The sequence below is a fragment of the Marmota marmota genome, unplaced genomic scaffold, assembly GCF_001458135.2.
Source record: "Marmota marmota marmota unplaced genomic scaffold, marMar, whole genome shotgun sequence".
Taxonomy (NCBI): Eukaryota; Metazoa; Chordata; class Mammalia; order Rodentia; family Sciuridae; genus Marmota; species Marmota marmota.
In genome coordinates this window covers 12,769,424-12,787,815 of record NW_025999998.1, presented here as the reverse complement: position 1 = coordinate 12,787,815, position 18,392 = coordinate 12,769,424, and the positions used below count along the sequence as shown (strand labels likewise).

The 18,392-nt window shown below is 41.2% G+C and overlaps 1 protein-coding gene and 1 non-coding gene across 25 annotated transcripts in view; both read left to right on the top strand.

The window, feature by feature from the left end:
• The window catches only part of Trpm3 (transient receptor potential cation channel subfamily M member 3), a 529,872-nt gene that overhangs the window by 454,670 nt on the left and 56,810 nt on the right, over nucleotides 1-18,392 (top strand). For 22 of the 24 annotated variants that reach the window (XM_048806882.1, XM_048806879.1, XM_048806881.1 and 19 more), the window contains 3 exons: nucleotides 123-263; nucleotides 6,242-6,370; nucleotides 11,388-11,639. In XM_048806882.1, coding sequence (XP_048662839.1) covers nucleotides 123-263; nucleotides 6,242-6,370; nucleotides 11,388-11,639 — 522 coding nt within the window. Of the gene's footprint in view, nucleotides 1-122; nucleotides 264-6,241; nucleotides 6,371-11,387; nucleotides 11,640-18,392 lie in introns of those variants that run through there. The other 2 variants (XR_007349031.1, XR_007349032.1) reach the window with 1 other exon arrangement.
• Trnav-cac lies at nucleotides 17,191-17,262 on the top strand. Its single transcript has one exon. It is a non-coding gene; the product is annotated as a tRNA-Val (tRNA).

Here is an 18,392-nt window from a genome sequence, read left to right as displayed (position 1 = left end):
GGGGGGGGGGGGCAGGAGCTCAGGTTCTTCTGTTTAATGAGCTCTGAAGTATAAAATAAGCGAGTCAGAGTATATGCTCTGCAGAGCCCTGCCATGATGGGTTCCATTCTCTCCCTCTGTAGGCAATGTTGGGACGAAACAATGGGGAGTCATCCAGGAAGAAGGATGAAGAGGAAGTTCAGAGCAGGCACCGGTTAATCCCTCTGGGCAGAAAAATCTATGAATTCTACAATGCACCCATTGTGAAGTTCTGGTTCTACACTGTAAGTATCTTTCCTTTCCTAGTGGATGGCCACAGGAGCCAACATTCACGTCTCAGGCACCGGGGTGGTTTTCTTTGTGAGTCATACGTAGCACACATTGCAGGAAAGGAAGCTGTATGACCTTGCTTTTCCAATAGTTTTGCAAGATCTGTGGAGTTTGTTGGGCAGGTTCCACAGGCTAAATGTCTTCTCTTCAAAAATCTTAAGGAAATGATAAAAGTGAGAACCAATAGAAATAGATGTGAGGTGAGTATGAATTCAATCTAGTAGGAAGTAGATGTCCACTTTCAAAACACTTTCCTGTTCTGGATGGATGAAGACTAAGTCAGAGTTGCCTACTTTAGGTGCCAATCCTGGGTTTTTGTGGTTTGTTTGTTTGTTTCTTTGAGGGTGGGGGTTTACATTTAGTAAATAAGACTCAAGCACAGTGTGGAAGTGGTGTGACTAGGCATGGGTAGCATATGCACATAGCTACTCCCAATCTGGTATTGCCAGCAAACAAATTTTCTTGGTTAGACCCAATAAACAACAAACAAGCAAAAGAGGCAGAAACTACCAGAACAACCAATAGTCATGGCAAAGATTATTCAGTATGTACACCCCACAAACCATGCCTACAAAACCTTGGGTTCCTGAAGAGGCCTCCTGATAGGACTGAACTGCTGGTTTTCCACTTCTACTTCTCAATGATATTTTAAGGTGAGCTTGTGGCCCATGTCATCTCTGATTCTCCCCAGAGAATCAGAACTGTGCAAAGACAAAGGAGAGTGCATCTGTATTTTTAGCCTTTTTGATAACCAGCTACAGAGCAATCCTTTGAGTCAGCAACAAGATAATCTAAATCTGAGGCTGAGATGACTCAAATGTCTAGATGAGGTGCTTTTTGTGTGGCCCTGTGTGGTAACTAGCACTGGCTGTATAGCAGAGACTCTCAACCTCAGCAATATCAGCACTTTGGGGAGGGTAAGTCTTTATCGTAAGGTGCTGTCTCTGACATGTTGCATATTTAGCAGCATCCCTGGCCTCTACCTACCAGATGCCTATAGCACTCTTCCTCCAAGTATGACAATCAAAATATTTCTAGACGTTGCCAAACATCCCCTATGGGATTAAAAAAAAAAAAAGCCATCAGCTGAAAACCACTACTTTAAAGTATGGTCTCAAAAGAGGATCCGAGATTATGAAAATATAAATATTACATTTATATTTAGTAAAGTAAAACTTCAAATGTATTAATGTTAAGAAAAGAGAATATGGAAGAATATAGCCTACTAAAAAGAAAAAAAATTTCTACCCCCCTCAACGGAAGCATGCAAAAAATATTTCTATTTCTACATTTTATACAGATCTACATTATTTTTACCTTGCAGAAAACAGCATAGTGGTGACAAGCATGGACCTTGGAGTAAGACAGCCTGGGTGGGAATCCCATCTGTGCCTCTTTGTATTGTGTAACGTCAAACAAGTTACTTTCCTATTCTGTCCACACTTTCCTTAAGATGGGGATTTTACACACACACACACACACACACACAGACACATATGTGTGTGTGTGTGTGTGTGTGTGTGTGTATATATATATATATATATATATATATATATATATATATTATACCTTGTAAAGTTTAATGGAGATTCAGCGTGTTGAAGTAGGTGTTGTACTTAGAACGATGCCTGGACCTGAAAGAACCATATGTACACCCCAATGTACACGTGTCAATCAGCGTTGTATTCATCTATCCATCAGCACTAATAACAGTATCACTTGTTGAGCACTTACTATGTATGAGGCAATGTTTCCGGTGCTTTCTAAATACTCTCCCTAACCCATACTATTTTATCAAGATATTATTTGTTCTATCATCTCATACACATATCTGCCCTTGCTCTTACATTATACTTCACCAATTTTCACAACGTAGAACAGGGCTTGGCAAGCTACAGCCCTTGGTCCAAATCCAGCCCACTGCCTGTTATTGGAGCCTGCAAGCTAACAATTGCTTCTACATCTTTATTTATTATATGGTGCTGGGAATGGAACCCAGAGCCTGGCACACGCTAGGCAACTGAGCTACACTCACGGCCCTGTTTTGTTTTGTTTTTGTTGTTGTTTTTTTAACATTTTTTAAAGGGCTGAAATAAAATTTTTGAACACATGAAAGTTATATGAAATTCAAATGTCAGTGTCCACAAAGATTTATTGTAACACAAGCAAAGTCACTTATTTACCTTTATAGCCTAGCTGCTCTTGTGCTATAACAATAAAGTTGATTACTGGTGATAGAAGCCTCTTGACTTGTAAAGCCATAACAATTAACTATTGGACTCTATAGAAACAGCTTGCAAACTCCTGATCTAGAACACAAAAGAAATCGGTAGAAGTAATTGTGTCAAGAATTTTCTATCACTTATATGAATGTTCACCACTCTTACCTTCCAAAGCATCTTTTTCTCTTTCTTGATCTGCATTCAGTTTTATAGTAACTTTAGTTTGTGCTCCCCCTAGTCCCCACTGACTCATGTCAGGCAATTGTTAGCCAAGATTGCTTTTAAATTACAACCACCTACCTCGGCCTCACATTCGAATCACCTGGAGAGCTTTTAAAACACACTGGCCCCTGGGCTCTACTCCCAGAGCTTTGACATCATTGGTGTGAGGTACAGCCTGGGCACTGGGATATTGCAGAGTTCCCAAGTGATTGTCATGGTCAGTAGGGACTGAGAACCACTGGCCCAGACAAAGAACGGTTAGTTTTTAGCCCATATTTCTAAAAGATCCATGATGAGAACAGATCTTGTTAAAAACGCCAACTCCTCACTCCATCATAGACTCACTAAATCAACCTCCAGGCAGGAACCTGAGAGGCTGTGTTTAGTGAATGTCACAGGTGCATTAATGCTTAGGGAAGCTCAGGACCCACTGCTTGGCCTAAATCCTTTAAAGCATGCGGGATGATAACTCTTTGAAGGGTGGGACCTGAACATCCAGCTCTTCTTACATGGCTGATGAAGTTAGCCTCAGCAAACCCATCACATTGGATCCCCCAGTTGTTTCCAGTTGTGTTTATACAATTGCCAGGAATCTATGTCCACATGTTGACAAAGCCCAGTCCTCAAGGAAGTGGACAGAGAGAGGTGTATCAGTGTTTTAATTCCCCAGGGATGCTTAACAATAAAATTCAGCTTTAGATTAAAGGTCTCTTTGGCTTTGGGTTGGGTTCTCTGTAAAAGTATTTCTCACTATGATTTCAAAATCTTCCCTTCCTACTCTCCCAAGGTGCTGGAAGGGAGGACACATCTCACTTCCCCACAACCCTACTTGATCGCAATTTCCTGAGAGCAGCTTGGGTCCTCTTCTAGTCCAAGATGAAGGGAGGCAGGGACCCATCTGGCTCCCAGACCCTATCTGAGTTGAGAGCCCATTTGAAGTATCCAGCTAGAGAGGATTCAAATCCAAGGAGTGCAGTGGCCACAGATCAGGGGACATGATAGGCACCCAGGGCTATCATGGAGGGCTCTTTCCTGGAGAGTAGGCAGGTTAGATTTTTAGACAAGATGAAGAACATGAGCTGGGATTTTAATCCAACTCTCGGTGACTTTGCTGCCCACCTTCCTTATACCAGACACACTAACCCTATTTTCAGAGGACATACGGGACTAGTGAAGTCATTTAAGTATTAAGCTGCAGAAGTTCTGGTAGAAGTGGGTACATTGCATAAGTGGACCTACAAGTGTCAAGAGAAGATAATGCCTTAGAATGTTTTATATGAAATTGGGTAAAATGATGAAACCAGGACAGTTAACAAAATTCATTTCACTGAGAATCAATAAAACTTGATTCAATAAAGAGAAGGAAGCAACCAGGAAGAGAGAGTGATTTCAAGTCAGAAGGCACCAAGAGTGTATTATAGAATTTTAACCACTGAATTCCTTTCTTTGCATTGTGTAAAATACATACTCACAGAAACTGTGGAGTGAGTGCCAATGTGTTATGATGGTAAATCAAAATCATGCAAACCAAGTCAGACTGTGAACTATTTTTTTTTTCAGTGCTGGGGATTGAGCCCAGGGCCTCTCATATGCTAGACAAGCACTCTATCACTAAGTCATACCTCATCCCTTGAACTAATACAGCATCCTACATGATTTAAAAAAAAAAAAAACTCTTTCCTGAGAAATTTTTATAATTTGTTAATGTTCCTGAAGGTGTCAAGGTGTAGGGACCTAGGCACAAATAAAGATGACAGTCCCAGGGTGGGAGAGGAAAAGCAAATCACTTGGATGGAAAGAAAACTCAGAGGACACTTGGCATCTGTGTAACTGGCTGTCTGTGGTGATGACATTGCTTTTATTCATGATATTGTTTAACTCTGACGAATTTTCTCCTTTAAGGTATGGAAGGGAGGGGTAGGGTGGGGTGGGGGCTGGCATGTATCTCAATGGTAGATCACTTGCCTAGTATGCTCAAGGGCCTGGGTTCAATTCCCAGCAACACACACACACACACACACACACACACACAAAGAGGTGAGGAAATTACATGCCAGTTTTGTCTGCAAATATATTAGGATATCAGAAACCCTTGATTCATATTAAGAATCTATTTATTCACTTACCAAAATGAGAGAGAGAGAGAGAGAGAGAGAGAAGGAAGGAAGGAAGAGGCCCTTTCAGTAGATAAGGCAGCATCTCTCCAGTTCCCCAGTATATCTCCCAACCAGGCTGCAGCTTCCTCTACCTTCCAAGCTCCCACCATGTCCCAGAACTCTGGAGGCCGCAATCCTCTTGCCCACACAGTGTGGTATTCTTTGCTATACGATGGCCTTGGAAGAGTGCAGGTGATGTGAATTAACTAGCTTTGAGTTTCTACTCACAGCCCCTGAGGCCAGTAGTGCCTTGTCTGAATAAGATTTTGCTTCTGTGCCATTTCCCTTAGGGTGAATTTTCTCTTGCAAGGCCCCCACCAGCTCTCTGTCACTCCATGCACCTTGACATTGCTGAATCCTCTAGTGACAGGCACCAACTTGAACCCTGAGGAGTTTTTCCTGATATCCATTAATTGAGCCAGTCACATCAGAATTCCCCCTCAAAGTGTGAGAGCCTCAGGATGAAATCTCTCTCTAGTCGCTGTGGGCTGCACAGACCCATGCCTTTCTGTGAGTTGTCTTCTCTCACTTTGTTTCAAAGAAGTAGATACCAAAAGTGAATATTCCCGCTGGGCACAGTGGCACATGCCTTCAGTTCCACCTTGGAGCCTAAAGCAGGAGGATCACTTGAACCCAGGAGTTCAAGACTAACCTAAGCAACATAGCAAGACCCTGTCTCAAAAACAAACAAACAAACCAAAATATTCCAACTGGGCTAGGGCAGGAAGGTAGTACAATGAAAAACAGGAAAAACCTTCCCAGTTCACTGACAAGCCAAACACTTTAAAGTATGAGGAAAAAGGAAAACACTCACTTAGAAGAAAATTGAAATGGAGTCTTAAGGTAAAGTCCGGGCTAGTTTCATGTTGGTTTGACCAATTTGCAGGAATTATGTGTGTCTTCTTTTCCTTCTCATGGGCATTATTTAATTGTCTAGTGTTAGGCAAAAATCCTCTGTGCAGCAATAGTCCAGGAATCTCAAATCTGAGCCTGAGCAAGAGCCATCCTCACAAAGTTTCCCTGTTTTGCTAGGAAGACATAAGAAATCAGGTCATTGCAAAACAAAATGATACGTGGTGACATATACATACCAATACTGTGTGCCCAGAGACACACAGAGGGTCAGAAGGAAGACTACATATTAAGTTATTTCAAATACTACAGGCTTTTTTAAAAAAGTTCTTTTGCTAGTTTAAAGCCTATAATTTCATTTTGTCATGAATTCTCTGTCCTGTTTGCTGACCTTGTTCTGTCCTGCCTTGCAGTAGCCTTGCCTGAGTCCAGGGCTCCTGGGCCTCAGCAGCCAGAGCACTGTATTGTATTTCCTTACAGCTGGCATATATCGGATACCTGATGCTCTTCAACTATATCGTGTTAGTGAAGATGGAGCGCTGGCCTTCAACCCAGGAATGGATCGTCATTTCCTATATTTTTACCCTGGGAATAGAAAAGATGAGAGAGGTAACTGCTTTCATAAAAGAAAACATAAGAGCAGGAGAGTGTTTATATTTGTGGATGGAGGGGAGAAGGGGATGCCTGGGATCCAAATTAAGCCAGAATCTATCTTTTCTAATGCCTTGAAGGCTGTTTCCTGCCACCTTTGACGAATCTGGGGAGGCTTCCCTGGCTGATGTTCACAGGGTTGTCACTCCATGACCGCTTTGGATATGGTCTATTTTCTGCTCACAAACCTTTTGTCCCAAGGAATCCTCCAGTTGTCTTCCACATCATTTACACCTCTCTTTACTTATCCCTATAAACATAACTTTTCATATTTGGCTATTTTTAATTCCCATTTCAATCTCTTACTTTGGGTCTCTTTGGACACAGTCCACCAATACCAATGTCATTTCTGCAAAGGTCCTTCAGCAGCTCTAGCAGGGGGTCTGCTCTCGTTCATTTATTTAATTTATTCTCTAGTTGACTCCTTGTCAACATTTATCATGAGCCTGCTGGGCACTAGTCTTTCCACCAGCCCTAGGGATCAATCACTAAGGCCAACTGAACACGGTTTTGGTCCTTCAGGTTGAGGCTATGGGGTTCCTCTTTTATCCCCTCATCCTTATGACCTAAAAGAGCTATTGAAATGCCACCCTTATATGATTTGTTTGGACTCAAGACAACCTCCCAGACAATGGATGCTACAAAAAAAAAAAAAAATGAGATGAGAAAACATGGAGGAAACTTAGATGCATGTTACTAAGTGGGGAAAAAAAAGGCTACCTGCTTCCAAATACATGATATTCTGGAAAAGACAAAACAGTGGAGCCAGTAAAAACATCAGTGGTTTCCAGGGGTTGCAAGGAGGGGGATAAATAAGTGAAGCACACGGCTGTTAAGAACAGTGAAAATACTCTATATGATACTGTTGTGGTGGATGTATGTCAGTACACATTGGTCCAAACCCATAGAATGTACAACACCAAGAGCGAGCCCTAGTGGAAAGGCTAGACCCTGAGCCATGTGATGTGTTGCTCTCCGTTCATCTGTGATAGCTCATGCTCTACTCTGGCGGGGGGTGTTGATAGTAGAGGAAGCTATGTGTGTGTGGGGGGGGGTAGGAAGTCCATGAGAAATCTCTGTACCATGCTGCAGATTTTGCTGCTCTAAAAAATATATACTTCATTAATTAATAAATAAATAAAGCTCTAGATTCCAAATGCTTCTTCCAGAATGAATGTGGTCAAGCAAAAGTCCACAAGAGGGCTCTGCAGCCCTGTTCAACAAACTCCTGTTTCACCAGAGGAAGCCACAGAAAAGGCAGGCTTGTGAGGGGATACAGGCTCATCTGCACTTTCCTTGGAACTGCAGGGCCCGGAGGGGTGTGTTCTGGAGGCAATGCTCTTGTCACATCCACCACACCTCCAAGAGCTCAGGAACAATCCTGGTTGCTGTACTTCAGGGGATGGATGGACCTCATCGAAAAAAGGATTCCTACAATCCACATATCCACCCTGATTTTTCTCACCAAAAGAGGTTCAGAAGGACTTGCCTTCTTGAATTCCAGCTCAAGAATGTTCTCCTCCAGAGAAAACATGTGGTGTCTATTAGATGCATTTGTATTGGAATCATAAAAAGTTTTTTTTCTTGGTATTCAGAGGCTTTCTCTTGTGTTTTTAAACTGGGAGATATTTTAATTCTAACTAAAATGTCTCCATCCCAAGAACTTAGGACAAGGTATATTAGCCCCATTAAATATGACTGGATTAAGTTAAAGACAAACAAAAGCAATGGAGTGCCCTGTCTTGTTCTAGCTGGTTGTCTACACTGAGGTCCCCCAGTTCACAGAGCCTTCTGCTTCTGGACGGAGGTTGTGGATTTGCCTTTTCAACTAAGAGCAGCATAAGTTTGCTCTGGTTTCTGTGTGGCTCTGAGAACTGGGCTGCCACTTCGGGGGACCCAGTGGCTGTGCAGTGCCAGCTGGCGTTCTTGCAACTTAACGCATATTCCTTCCCCACAACAAGCAGAAGAGGGAGAGACTGGAGCCTGGAGATTGGAGTCTCTCCAGGGACTAGGCTGGAAGAAGACAGGGAGCAGTCTGTACTCCATGGACTGTTCTGGTGGAGACTGCCAAGCCGGCCAGCTGCCAGGACCTTCCGGGCCTAGCTCTCCATTTCTCCCCAGGCAGCATGTCATGGCAGGAGGGCAGGGCTTCCCAGCTGGGTCAGGAGGGGGTCAGAGGAAGAGTCTTGGCTCCTGAGGAAGCTGTGGGGAGCCAGGCAGTGACTGTCTTAGTGTCTGACCTTTCTCTCTGTGGCCTGGTGAGGTTACCCCTCACCCTGTGTCCCTGCCCTGAACTCCATCAAGAGATTCTCCACTACCAAGGGGAAGAAGACCCCCCGCCTAGACACCCGCCTGAGGAGCTCAGACGCAAGATCCTGGAAACATGGAAAAGTTTGCACTTCCGTGCCTCCCAAGGGATAAACAAGGACAGCTCTGTGGTTTCACATGCTGCCTTCCCGTTCCCAGCACCACATACTTCTGCCAGTAGTCACCAGGCAAGCCATGGTAATCCCTTAACAGAGTGGCACTGTTTATAGCATGGCTTTGTAGACGTTATCTCATTCCGGTCCTCCTCCCCCCAACTCTGTGAGGTCAATGGCACAGTTATGATGACATCCCCACTTTACACGTCTGGGAACCAAGGCTCAGGGTCGTAAGCAATTTTTTTTTTTTTTAATCCACAGCTGGAAAAGAGGGCTTAGGACTGAAAACTGTCACACCATCTCAAGACTCTTTCCTCTGCAGGGTCCCAGGATGCTAAGGAAGGTCCTTGGGGTTGGGGGGAGATTCCTGAATCTTGACCCTTGATCTTTTACTTCTGCTTCACCCCAGGCTATTTTGCTTTTATCTCTTTTCTTAATGTTGTGGGACCCCAAAAAAAATGTTTTCACTATTTAAAAATTTTACTATATAACTCTGTATTTAGCAGTTTGAACAAAAGGTTAGAAAAGCTCCAGGGTTTTGCCCATCCTCCCTCCCTCTTCCGCTTCTTCTCACACACACACACACACACACACACACACACAGAGAGAGAGAGAGAGAGAGAGAGAGAGAGAGAGAGAGAGAGAGAGATGGGTTGAGATGGGGCCAAGAGTGAGAAACAACCAGGACAATGGCAACACTCCTGATGGGTACAACAGTGGCTCTCAGAGACATGTTAGAAAGGAAGATCCTCTGGCCCACCCCAGGTCTGCTTCAGCAGGAACTTGAAGGTGGAGCCAGCCATCTGTGTTTTAACCAGCCTTGAATATGATTTTGATGCACACTGAAATTCAAGAAACCCTGGGCTAGAGGTCAGAGGAGAAACACTGTAGAGGATGAAGAACAAGGCTACCAGGTGATTCTTGATATCTTGCTCAGCCTTCCAAACCCAAGCCTTGATTTACTAAACTTCCCCTTCTTAGTATTTCAGACCAGGGTAAACCATTATAGTGGATATGAGGATTCAATCAAATAACAGCTGATTATTTGATATAATCAATAATAACCAGAGAAATGATTGTCCCCAGTCTTTTTTCTCCTCTTCTTTGTGACATCCTGAGTGAGAGAAAGGGTCGGTCATGGTGAAGAGTTGGAAACCTCAGTAGTAAACATAAGAGAATCATGAGATTGACATTTCCTAGAGCCCATGTGTGGTAGTCTCTCTTGGTTTAAAGTAAATCGAGAGTTCCACCCCGCAACTCAAATGTGTAAAAGACAGGAGAATTGCTGCCAGGTACCAACGCAACGTCTATTGACAAATATTTATTGAGTGTCTATTATGTAACAGGCCTGGAATACAAAGGCTTTGCTCCCAGAGTTCACAATCTAGTGAAGAGGGAAGGAAGGAAGGAAGGATGGATGGATGGGCATACACATATTCATATAAACATACATATACATGTACAGAGAAGATAATTTTATAGTGAGAAAGACTTCAAAAATTCAATAGGGCAATATATTAGAGAGTGACTTGGAGACATGGAAGCTACTGCAGCTAAAATGGTCAAAAAAAAAAAAAAGCCTTCCTAAGTAGAGGACTTCAAGGAGAGACATTGAGGATGAAGAAGAGACAAATATGTAACATTCTGGGTGAAGAAATGCCCAACAGAAGGGATAAGCACAATGTCCTGAACATGGGATGGAATTTCTATGCTTAAGAGCAGGCCAATGTGGATGCAGGGTACAAAGGAAGGGAGCATGTGACAGGACATGAAATGAGGCCACAATAAGGAGTTTGGGATTTTCTCTAATGTAATGGAAGCCATCAAAAATTTTAAGTATGCATCTATCATAATTTGCTTTAGTTTCTGTTGTTGTTCATTTGTTTCTCAAGTCTCTCCTTTTTAAAAAATGAGGACTAATTAACCCGTAACAAATACTAAAGATGCAGCTTGATGAGTTTTTTGCCTACACAAACAATCCATCCTGTAATCACCATTCAGATCACAGCTTAGGTTTTTGAAGATCAGAGAATGGATTCCAGTCTGGTAGGCAATAATGACAACAGGGATGCCAGTTAGAAGCTTGCCACAATCATGTGTGAGAGGTAATGGGACTTAGATATAATGGGAAATAGAGGTAGTGAGAAGTGGATGGTCAGGTTGTGCTTAGAAGTGATAGGACTGGTTGATTCGAGGGAGGAGTTAAGGAGTGTTCCTGAGGGAGTGGCCTGAGTAATTCAATATGGCGGAGCTGTTTACTAAAGTGGAGGAAGATTTTGCAAAAGATTTGTAGTATACTAAGAAAAACAATGTTATAGCAAAACCCCCAAAGGATCAAACTTATTGCTTATATCTGCTTCTAGACCATTTGCATTTGGATCACCTAAGCTTAGCTCAGTTGTATATTGCTAGCATGCAAGCATTCAAGTAGACACAGATGGTGGGGGGGGCTACTGATATTAGCTAACAAACCAAGCACATTCCAACTGGGCTTGAAATATAGACACAAATCACACTTTAACTCCACTCTCTCTCTCTCTCTTGCCTTGTAGATTCTGATGTCAGAGCCAGGCAAGTTGCTGCAGAAAGTGAAGGTGTGGCTGCAGGAGTACTGGAATGTCACAGACCTCATAGCCATCCTTCTGTTCTCTGTTGGAATGATCCTTCGTCTTCAAGACCAGCCCTTCAGGAGTGATGGGAGAGTTATCTATTGCGTGAACATCATTTATTGGTACATCCGTTTACTAGACATCTTCGGAGTGAACAAGTATCTGGGCCCATATGTAATGATGATTGGAAAAATGGTAAGCAGTGTCACATTCCACAACTAAACACTCAGGGTCACCCCAGGTGAACTGGGCTGGCACGCAGTAATCACACAGAGACAGAGAAATACCTTTTTCTTTGGGTCCTATGATGGCTCCTCTGACCTTAGGGGTCTGTGGAAAGAGAGAGAAGAGAGGAGCTGAACATTTTATTGGGAAGAAGCCATTCAAATGAGGCAAGGAGAAGGATTACAAAGGAATAGGTGAGTGTAGCTCAATCCCCTTGGGTGACGCCTGCACCTGAAGACGCGCCTTGCTATCTGAGCTGGGACAACACCCAAGTCACCACGAAATGTAGTGATTGTTCAAAGCCTCGTGCTTCAGGACTGGAAGATGTGGTCATTCAGAGCAGCTCACCACAAAGGAGGGCTCTCTAATTCCATGTTTTAAGTTCTCAGAGGAAGAGTTATAATAATAGGAGGAGGACTATAATTTATTTGGACCTGCTATCAAAGTCTGCAAGAGATAGCTCCAGGGGTGTTTTACTTTATCCCCCCCACCGCCCCACTCGTACTGGGGAATGAACCCAGAAGTGGTCTACCACGAAGTTACATTCCCAACTCTTTTTATTTTTTATTTTGAGACAGGGTCTTATTAACTTGCCTAGGCTGGCCTCAAACTTGTGATTCTCTTGCCTCAGCCTCCTGAGTCACTGGGATTACAGTCATGTACCACCAAGTTTGGCTGGGTGTTTTATTTTTTAAATTCCCGTTAAGTGTTTGGGAGTTTGACTATATCTGTATACAAAAACTGGGGAATTTAATTATTAGCCATTTGCAAACTACAGAATATACAAAGATGATCTATTTTGTGCCAGGTACCAGCCTAGGATTTGAATGTACAAAGAGATTCTTTCTATGAAATAAACATTGAGAGAAAGAAAGAAAGTAATTAATACACAGTGTGAGGATGTTGTGATAGATGTGTATAAAGTACAAAAAGAATATAGGTCAGAAAAGCATTCACATGAAAGTTATGTTGTAGCTGAGTCACAAATTTTTAACAGATTTTTAAAGATTTTTTTTAAAGATGCTTTAAAAAAAAAGTTATAGAAAGATTCATTTCGCTACATAAATGGAAGAAAAACAGTGTGTGTTTGAGTTGAGTTCAGTTGAGTTTGAATTTTGAATTGAAGATCATACGTTGTGTGTATTCTTACACTGCTAGGAAATAATGTCTGTTTAAAAAACAAACAAACAACTGGGCACTCTGGCACACATCTATCGTCCCAGTGGTTCAGGAGGCTGAGGCAGCAGGATCGAGAGTTCAAAGCCAGCCTCAGCAAGGCTAAGTAACTCAGTGAGACTCTGTCTCTAAATAAAATGCAAAATAGGGCTGGGGATGTGGCACAGTGGTTGAGTGCCCCTGAATCAATTACCAGTACTGGGGGGGCGGGGAAGCTCCAAAATGCTGCACCTAAATCTTTAACATAGAATCCCTAGCAGAACAAACTAATATGCTTCCTCATAAATGGCCAAGGACTTTGTCCCATATTTCTTAACCACACACCAGCTTTTAGTCTTTTTCCATAAAAACTGAGCCCTAGAGGACAGCATTGACAAAAATCAGGGAGTGCATGAGTAAATTGACTCCTTCCCCACACTCCCTAGACAAAGAGTCAGATCCTGAATCCCAAACACTAGGCATTTTATCAGATCTCCCACTTCTTCTGTATATCCCCTTTGTAGGACCTATTTGGGAAAGCTAAGTACATCCATCCTACCTATGTGAACACCTCTTAATGAGAAACCTCTTTATTAATAATCTGCATTTTTATTGTATGAGATATTGAAACCAACAAGTGGTCAATAGAGGTCTGTTTCTTTTTCATTCTTTCTCTGTGTGTGAGAGAGGGGGTACAGGGTTTCAACCCAGAAGGGGGTGATTTATTACTGAGCTACATCCCCAGAACTTTTTACTTTTTATTTTGGGTCAAAGTCTCGCTAAATTGCCCAGGCTGGCCTCAAAATTGCCATCCTCCTGCCTCAGCTTCCTGAATTGCTAGGATTACAGGTGAGTGCTACCATGCCCGGCTAATAGATATACTTTTTCAATAGATATCCTTCTTCAAAAACTCAAGTTTTTATATATATATATATAAACTATATATAGTTTTACTATATACATCATTGCCAACTCAATATTTATCAAACATCTGGGTGTGTGACTACTAAAATGAATCTTACATACAAAATCTTCCTACAAAAATCACTTACAAACTCTTGCAAGAATTTGAATTCACAATGAATTGAGTAGAAGACCTTAAGCAATGTACTTAACCTCTTTGAGATTCAGTTTACTCATTTTTCAAGTAGTAATGAATAATGAAAGTGCATCTTGTGGGTTTGTTGTGGATCATTAGAAGTATGTTAAGTGGCCATCCATGTCTGGCTCATGGTTTAGTGGTTGAAAAATTGTATCTGCTATCATTATGTTTATATTGCGTTTTTAAAGTACAATGTAAAAAGGAAATATCAGTAAGCATGATTATTCTGCTATAAATTTAACCTTTTGATACAGAAGGTTAGTATTTGTAATATCAGCCATATTTAAAGCATGTTTTAGTCAGCTTTTTGCTGCTGTGACTAAAGAATCCAACCAGAACAGTTGTAGAGGAGGAAAGGTTTATTTGAGGACTCATGATTTCAGAGGTCTCAGTCATAGAAGTGTGGTTCCATTTCTTGGGGCTCAAGATGAGGCTGACCATCATAGCAGAGTGTGTTACAGAGGGAAGCAGATCACATCATAGTGATTAAGAAGCAGAAAGAAAGAGAACCCACTCTCTAGATACAAAATACATACCCCATAGCCACACCCTAATTAACCACTTCCTCCAGCCACACTACATCTGCCTCCAGTTACCGCTCAGTTAATACCATCAGGGATTAATTCAAAGATTCTCCTCCAAACCTTCTTGCATAGTCTCACACATGAGCTTTGGAGGGACACCACATCCAAACCATAACAGGGCACATATCACCAAACCATTCTAGAGAGGAAAAATTTGAATTCTCAAACTGAAGTTACTCACTCAAAACTGAACCCCAACTCAATTGAGTATTTTTTGGCTAGGAAAAAATATGTATATTACTCTGTTATTCTACCTGGTATGTTGTCTTTTTTTGTACTTTAATGATGAATTTGAGATTTTGGTGAGAATATCTGTCTAAGGACAGATTCTATAGTTGGGGCTTAGTAGAGCAGTCTATGGATCCTTCCCCCAATTTATGTATGAGTAGTAGGTGAATTTTCTTGACAAACTTTTATGAAATTCTCAAATGAATTGTTCCTTGGCCCAATGAGAGTGAAGAACTCTAACAGCTATAAAAGATTAAGCTTTCTCCACCTTGACACTCTTGATATTCTGGGCTAGGTAATTCTTTGTTTGAGGCACCATCCTATATATTACAGGTTGTTTAATGCTGTGGCCTCTGCTCATTAGATGCCAACACACAGAGTTCTGACAAAACTGTCTCCAAACATTGCTGAGTGTCTCCTGAGGGACAAAAATTACCCTCTGCTGAGAACTACAGCACTAGGGGTGGGGGTATTTAGTCTGATTGGTTGGTTTTCTGATGGTCACCTTATATTAACAATTAAAAATTGCAAAAACCCAAACTGACCAAATATAATTCTTTTAAGAATCTAGGTGGCGTTTAAACACTTGAAATAACTGAAGTTACACTAATGCAGCAAGCTTTTGTTAAAATCCACATCTGTCATTTTAATAATGGCATAATTATCCCCAGTTTTGACTAGAATGAAATCTTACTAAGGATTGAGCAAGAGGAATGTACTGCGTTTTCTCTACCTCCTAACTTATGAATGACTTCATTTGTCAGTCAAGAATAGGTAGAAAATGAGAATATTTGAGGACTTTGCTTCTCTTCTATGGAAATTTTAAGATAATGAGTTCAATAATTGAGTCATTGATCCAGAAGGTAGATAAAATACGTCTGTAGAATTTATGAGGGAGCCAGATGGGCTGCCAGGCTGGAAGTGGAACAAAATATTCCCAGATGTGTTTACACAGAAAGCCCCTCAACATTAGAGAGACTCGTTTCAGTATTGAACAGTCAGGTACTCACTGTGCCCTGAAGTCTAGAGACAGACATCACTGAGATTCCTGGACACAGGAGGACTATTTTGAAATTGGTTCTGTGTCCCTTTGCATTGCAGAAGAATCCAGTGTTCCAAGTGCTAACATGGAAACCCGCTTCTCCAGTAAAATCCCATTTGATCTGCAGGTCAGGATTGCTTGAAATCCTAACCCCTTGCCTTCATAATCCATTTATCAAGACAATTCTCTAAGCCAAGTCTCAGCTCACTTATATAATGCAGAACAAAAACAGCATTAGCAGCTACCCTTTACTATGTGCCAGATACATGAGACATGTCTTCATCATTACACCCCAAGAAATAGGTCTTAGTATCTTCATTTAGCAATACAATAAACTGAGATGTAGCAAAGACAGCGGCAGGATTTTAGCTCCTGATTCCAACACCTGACCTCCTTCCACCTCTAATAATAATCCATTAATAGCAACTGAGAACTCACCATATTAAGTGTTCACATGTTATCACATTTAATTCTTATAACAATAATATGCATTTTTGATGTTATTACTGTCCCCATTTTAAAAATAAAAAAATAATAATAAGATTAAGCAACTTGCCCCAGGCCACTTAGCAATCCTTTTTGTTTTTCTTCTTCTTTTCCATTTTTTTTAATGGTCAGGGAAATGTTCGGAAATCTTTTATTTTCTTTTCCTGGAGTCATCTTTAACTTTTTTCTTGTATTTTTTTCCACTTAGCTTTTTTTTTGCTAGTAAAGCCCAGGTGAAACCCAGGTTGTCTGTCACCTGAGAAAATGTGCAGAATCACTAGAGTACATACTCTCCTGTGTTGAGCACGCTGAAAGGTATTTCTAAAAATAGTGCAAAATCTTAACATTGAAGTGAGTGAATGATTTAGCTTTACAAACACAAGGAGTCATCCCCTGTTCTCATTAATAGTGCTCAGATTTTGATATTTGTATGGAAGTAAAGACTTTCAACTATACAAAGCTAAGCAGTTGAGAAGAATATGTCTTCTTTTTGGTTATTTTGACCCTCTAGAGAGATATCAGATCCAATCTGAGTGAAAACAATGGTGAGAAATTAAATTAGTATGGTTTCTGTATTTACTGGCTGAATTTTCTTGGGTCAAACAAGTTCCTAAATCTCATGAGTGCATACCGGCCTCTCCCACCCATTTTTTAATTAATGTAAATAAACATAATACAAAGGACTCATGTGTGCTTTTTTATTGATAGAACTTCTCGTAAATAAGTGATGAAAGAATTTTACAAAATAGAGAGAGTAGATGAAAAACAGATCCAGATTTCCTATAAAATGATTTCAACACAGCCAGCTTGCTCACACAAAGAGTCCTGAGACTATTAAATTGTGGAAGGAATAACTAGCTAGCATGTATCTATGAGGATAATGAAAAATAAAAATGGATGTCAAATTTGGAGGGATTTGGGGGCTGGGGTGTGGCTCAGTGGTAGAGCACTCGCCTCACACGTGCGAGACCCTGGGTTCGATCCTCAGCACCATATAAAAAAAAAATAAGTGAAATAAAGGTATTGTGTCTAACTACAACTGAAAAGTAAATATTTTTTAAAAATTGGAGGGATTTGTATTTTGTTTCAAAGTGAGAAATGGCTTTTGAAGTTGCCTTGGAAGTTGATTAATTGATCTAAAATATATTGAGACCCCAATGTCCTAAGGCATACAGGAATGTTTGAATTTCAGCGACATGTATCAAGGAATGTACTCTTTCAAAACAAAAGTTTTCAAATTCATCTAGGGAGCAGAGAGTATAGCTCAATGGTAGAGCATTTGCCTAGCATGCATTAGGCCCTGGGTTCAATCCTCAGAACCAAAAGGGGGGTGGGGCGAGGATTGGTTGGCTTCTCTGTGTAGGACCCACTTCCCATCTCCCATCACCATTGCCAGGGGGTGAAGTGTTTTGATTAACCTCTCCTGGGAAACAAAAGGGTGGAAACTTTTCTAAAAGAAGGAGGTAATGAGTTCTGGCCTGGCAAAATCAATAGTCATTGCATCCTCATCTATTTTGGGTAATAAAAGGAAAGCAATTTGGCATTTGAGAAGCAAATCCCAAATAACATATATCACAGTAATAAATAAGGAAGGAAGAGGAATAAGAGACAACGTTGTACTAAAATTCAGTAGAAGGATTTTATAAACATATCAAAGAGAAAATGCATCAGTTCAGCAGTAGGTACAGGTGCAGGTCATTAGGCCACCTGGTTCTAATGCTAGGAAAACAACATCCATAACTAATAAGATACCTGCAGGAGGAGTATAGGAAGACTAGTTCTCTGAGAGACTGGTTTGTGCTAGACAAACAATGGAATGTGGTCACAAGAAGATGATAGAACTGGCTTTATTTACAAGAAATTATTTTATTGAGCTTTCCAATTCTTTGTCAGCTTTTCAAAACTGAGAAAGGAAATTTACTACATTGTACAAGTTCTTGAAATAGTTCAACTATCTCAATTCCAGTTCTACCAAGAAGAGCCCCAAAGAGACCATCCCCACTACCAACACCAACCCCCAAAAGCAGAGAAAAAGTTCGTGTGGATGTCACATCCTTTCTGATGCGACTATGACTCCCTTGCCTAGACTTGACTATGTCCCAGAGAAAGCAATGAAAAGCAAAGGG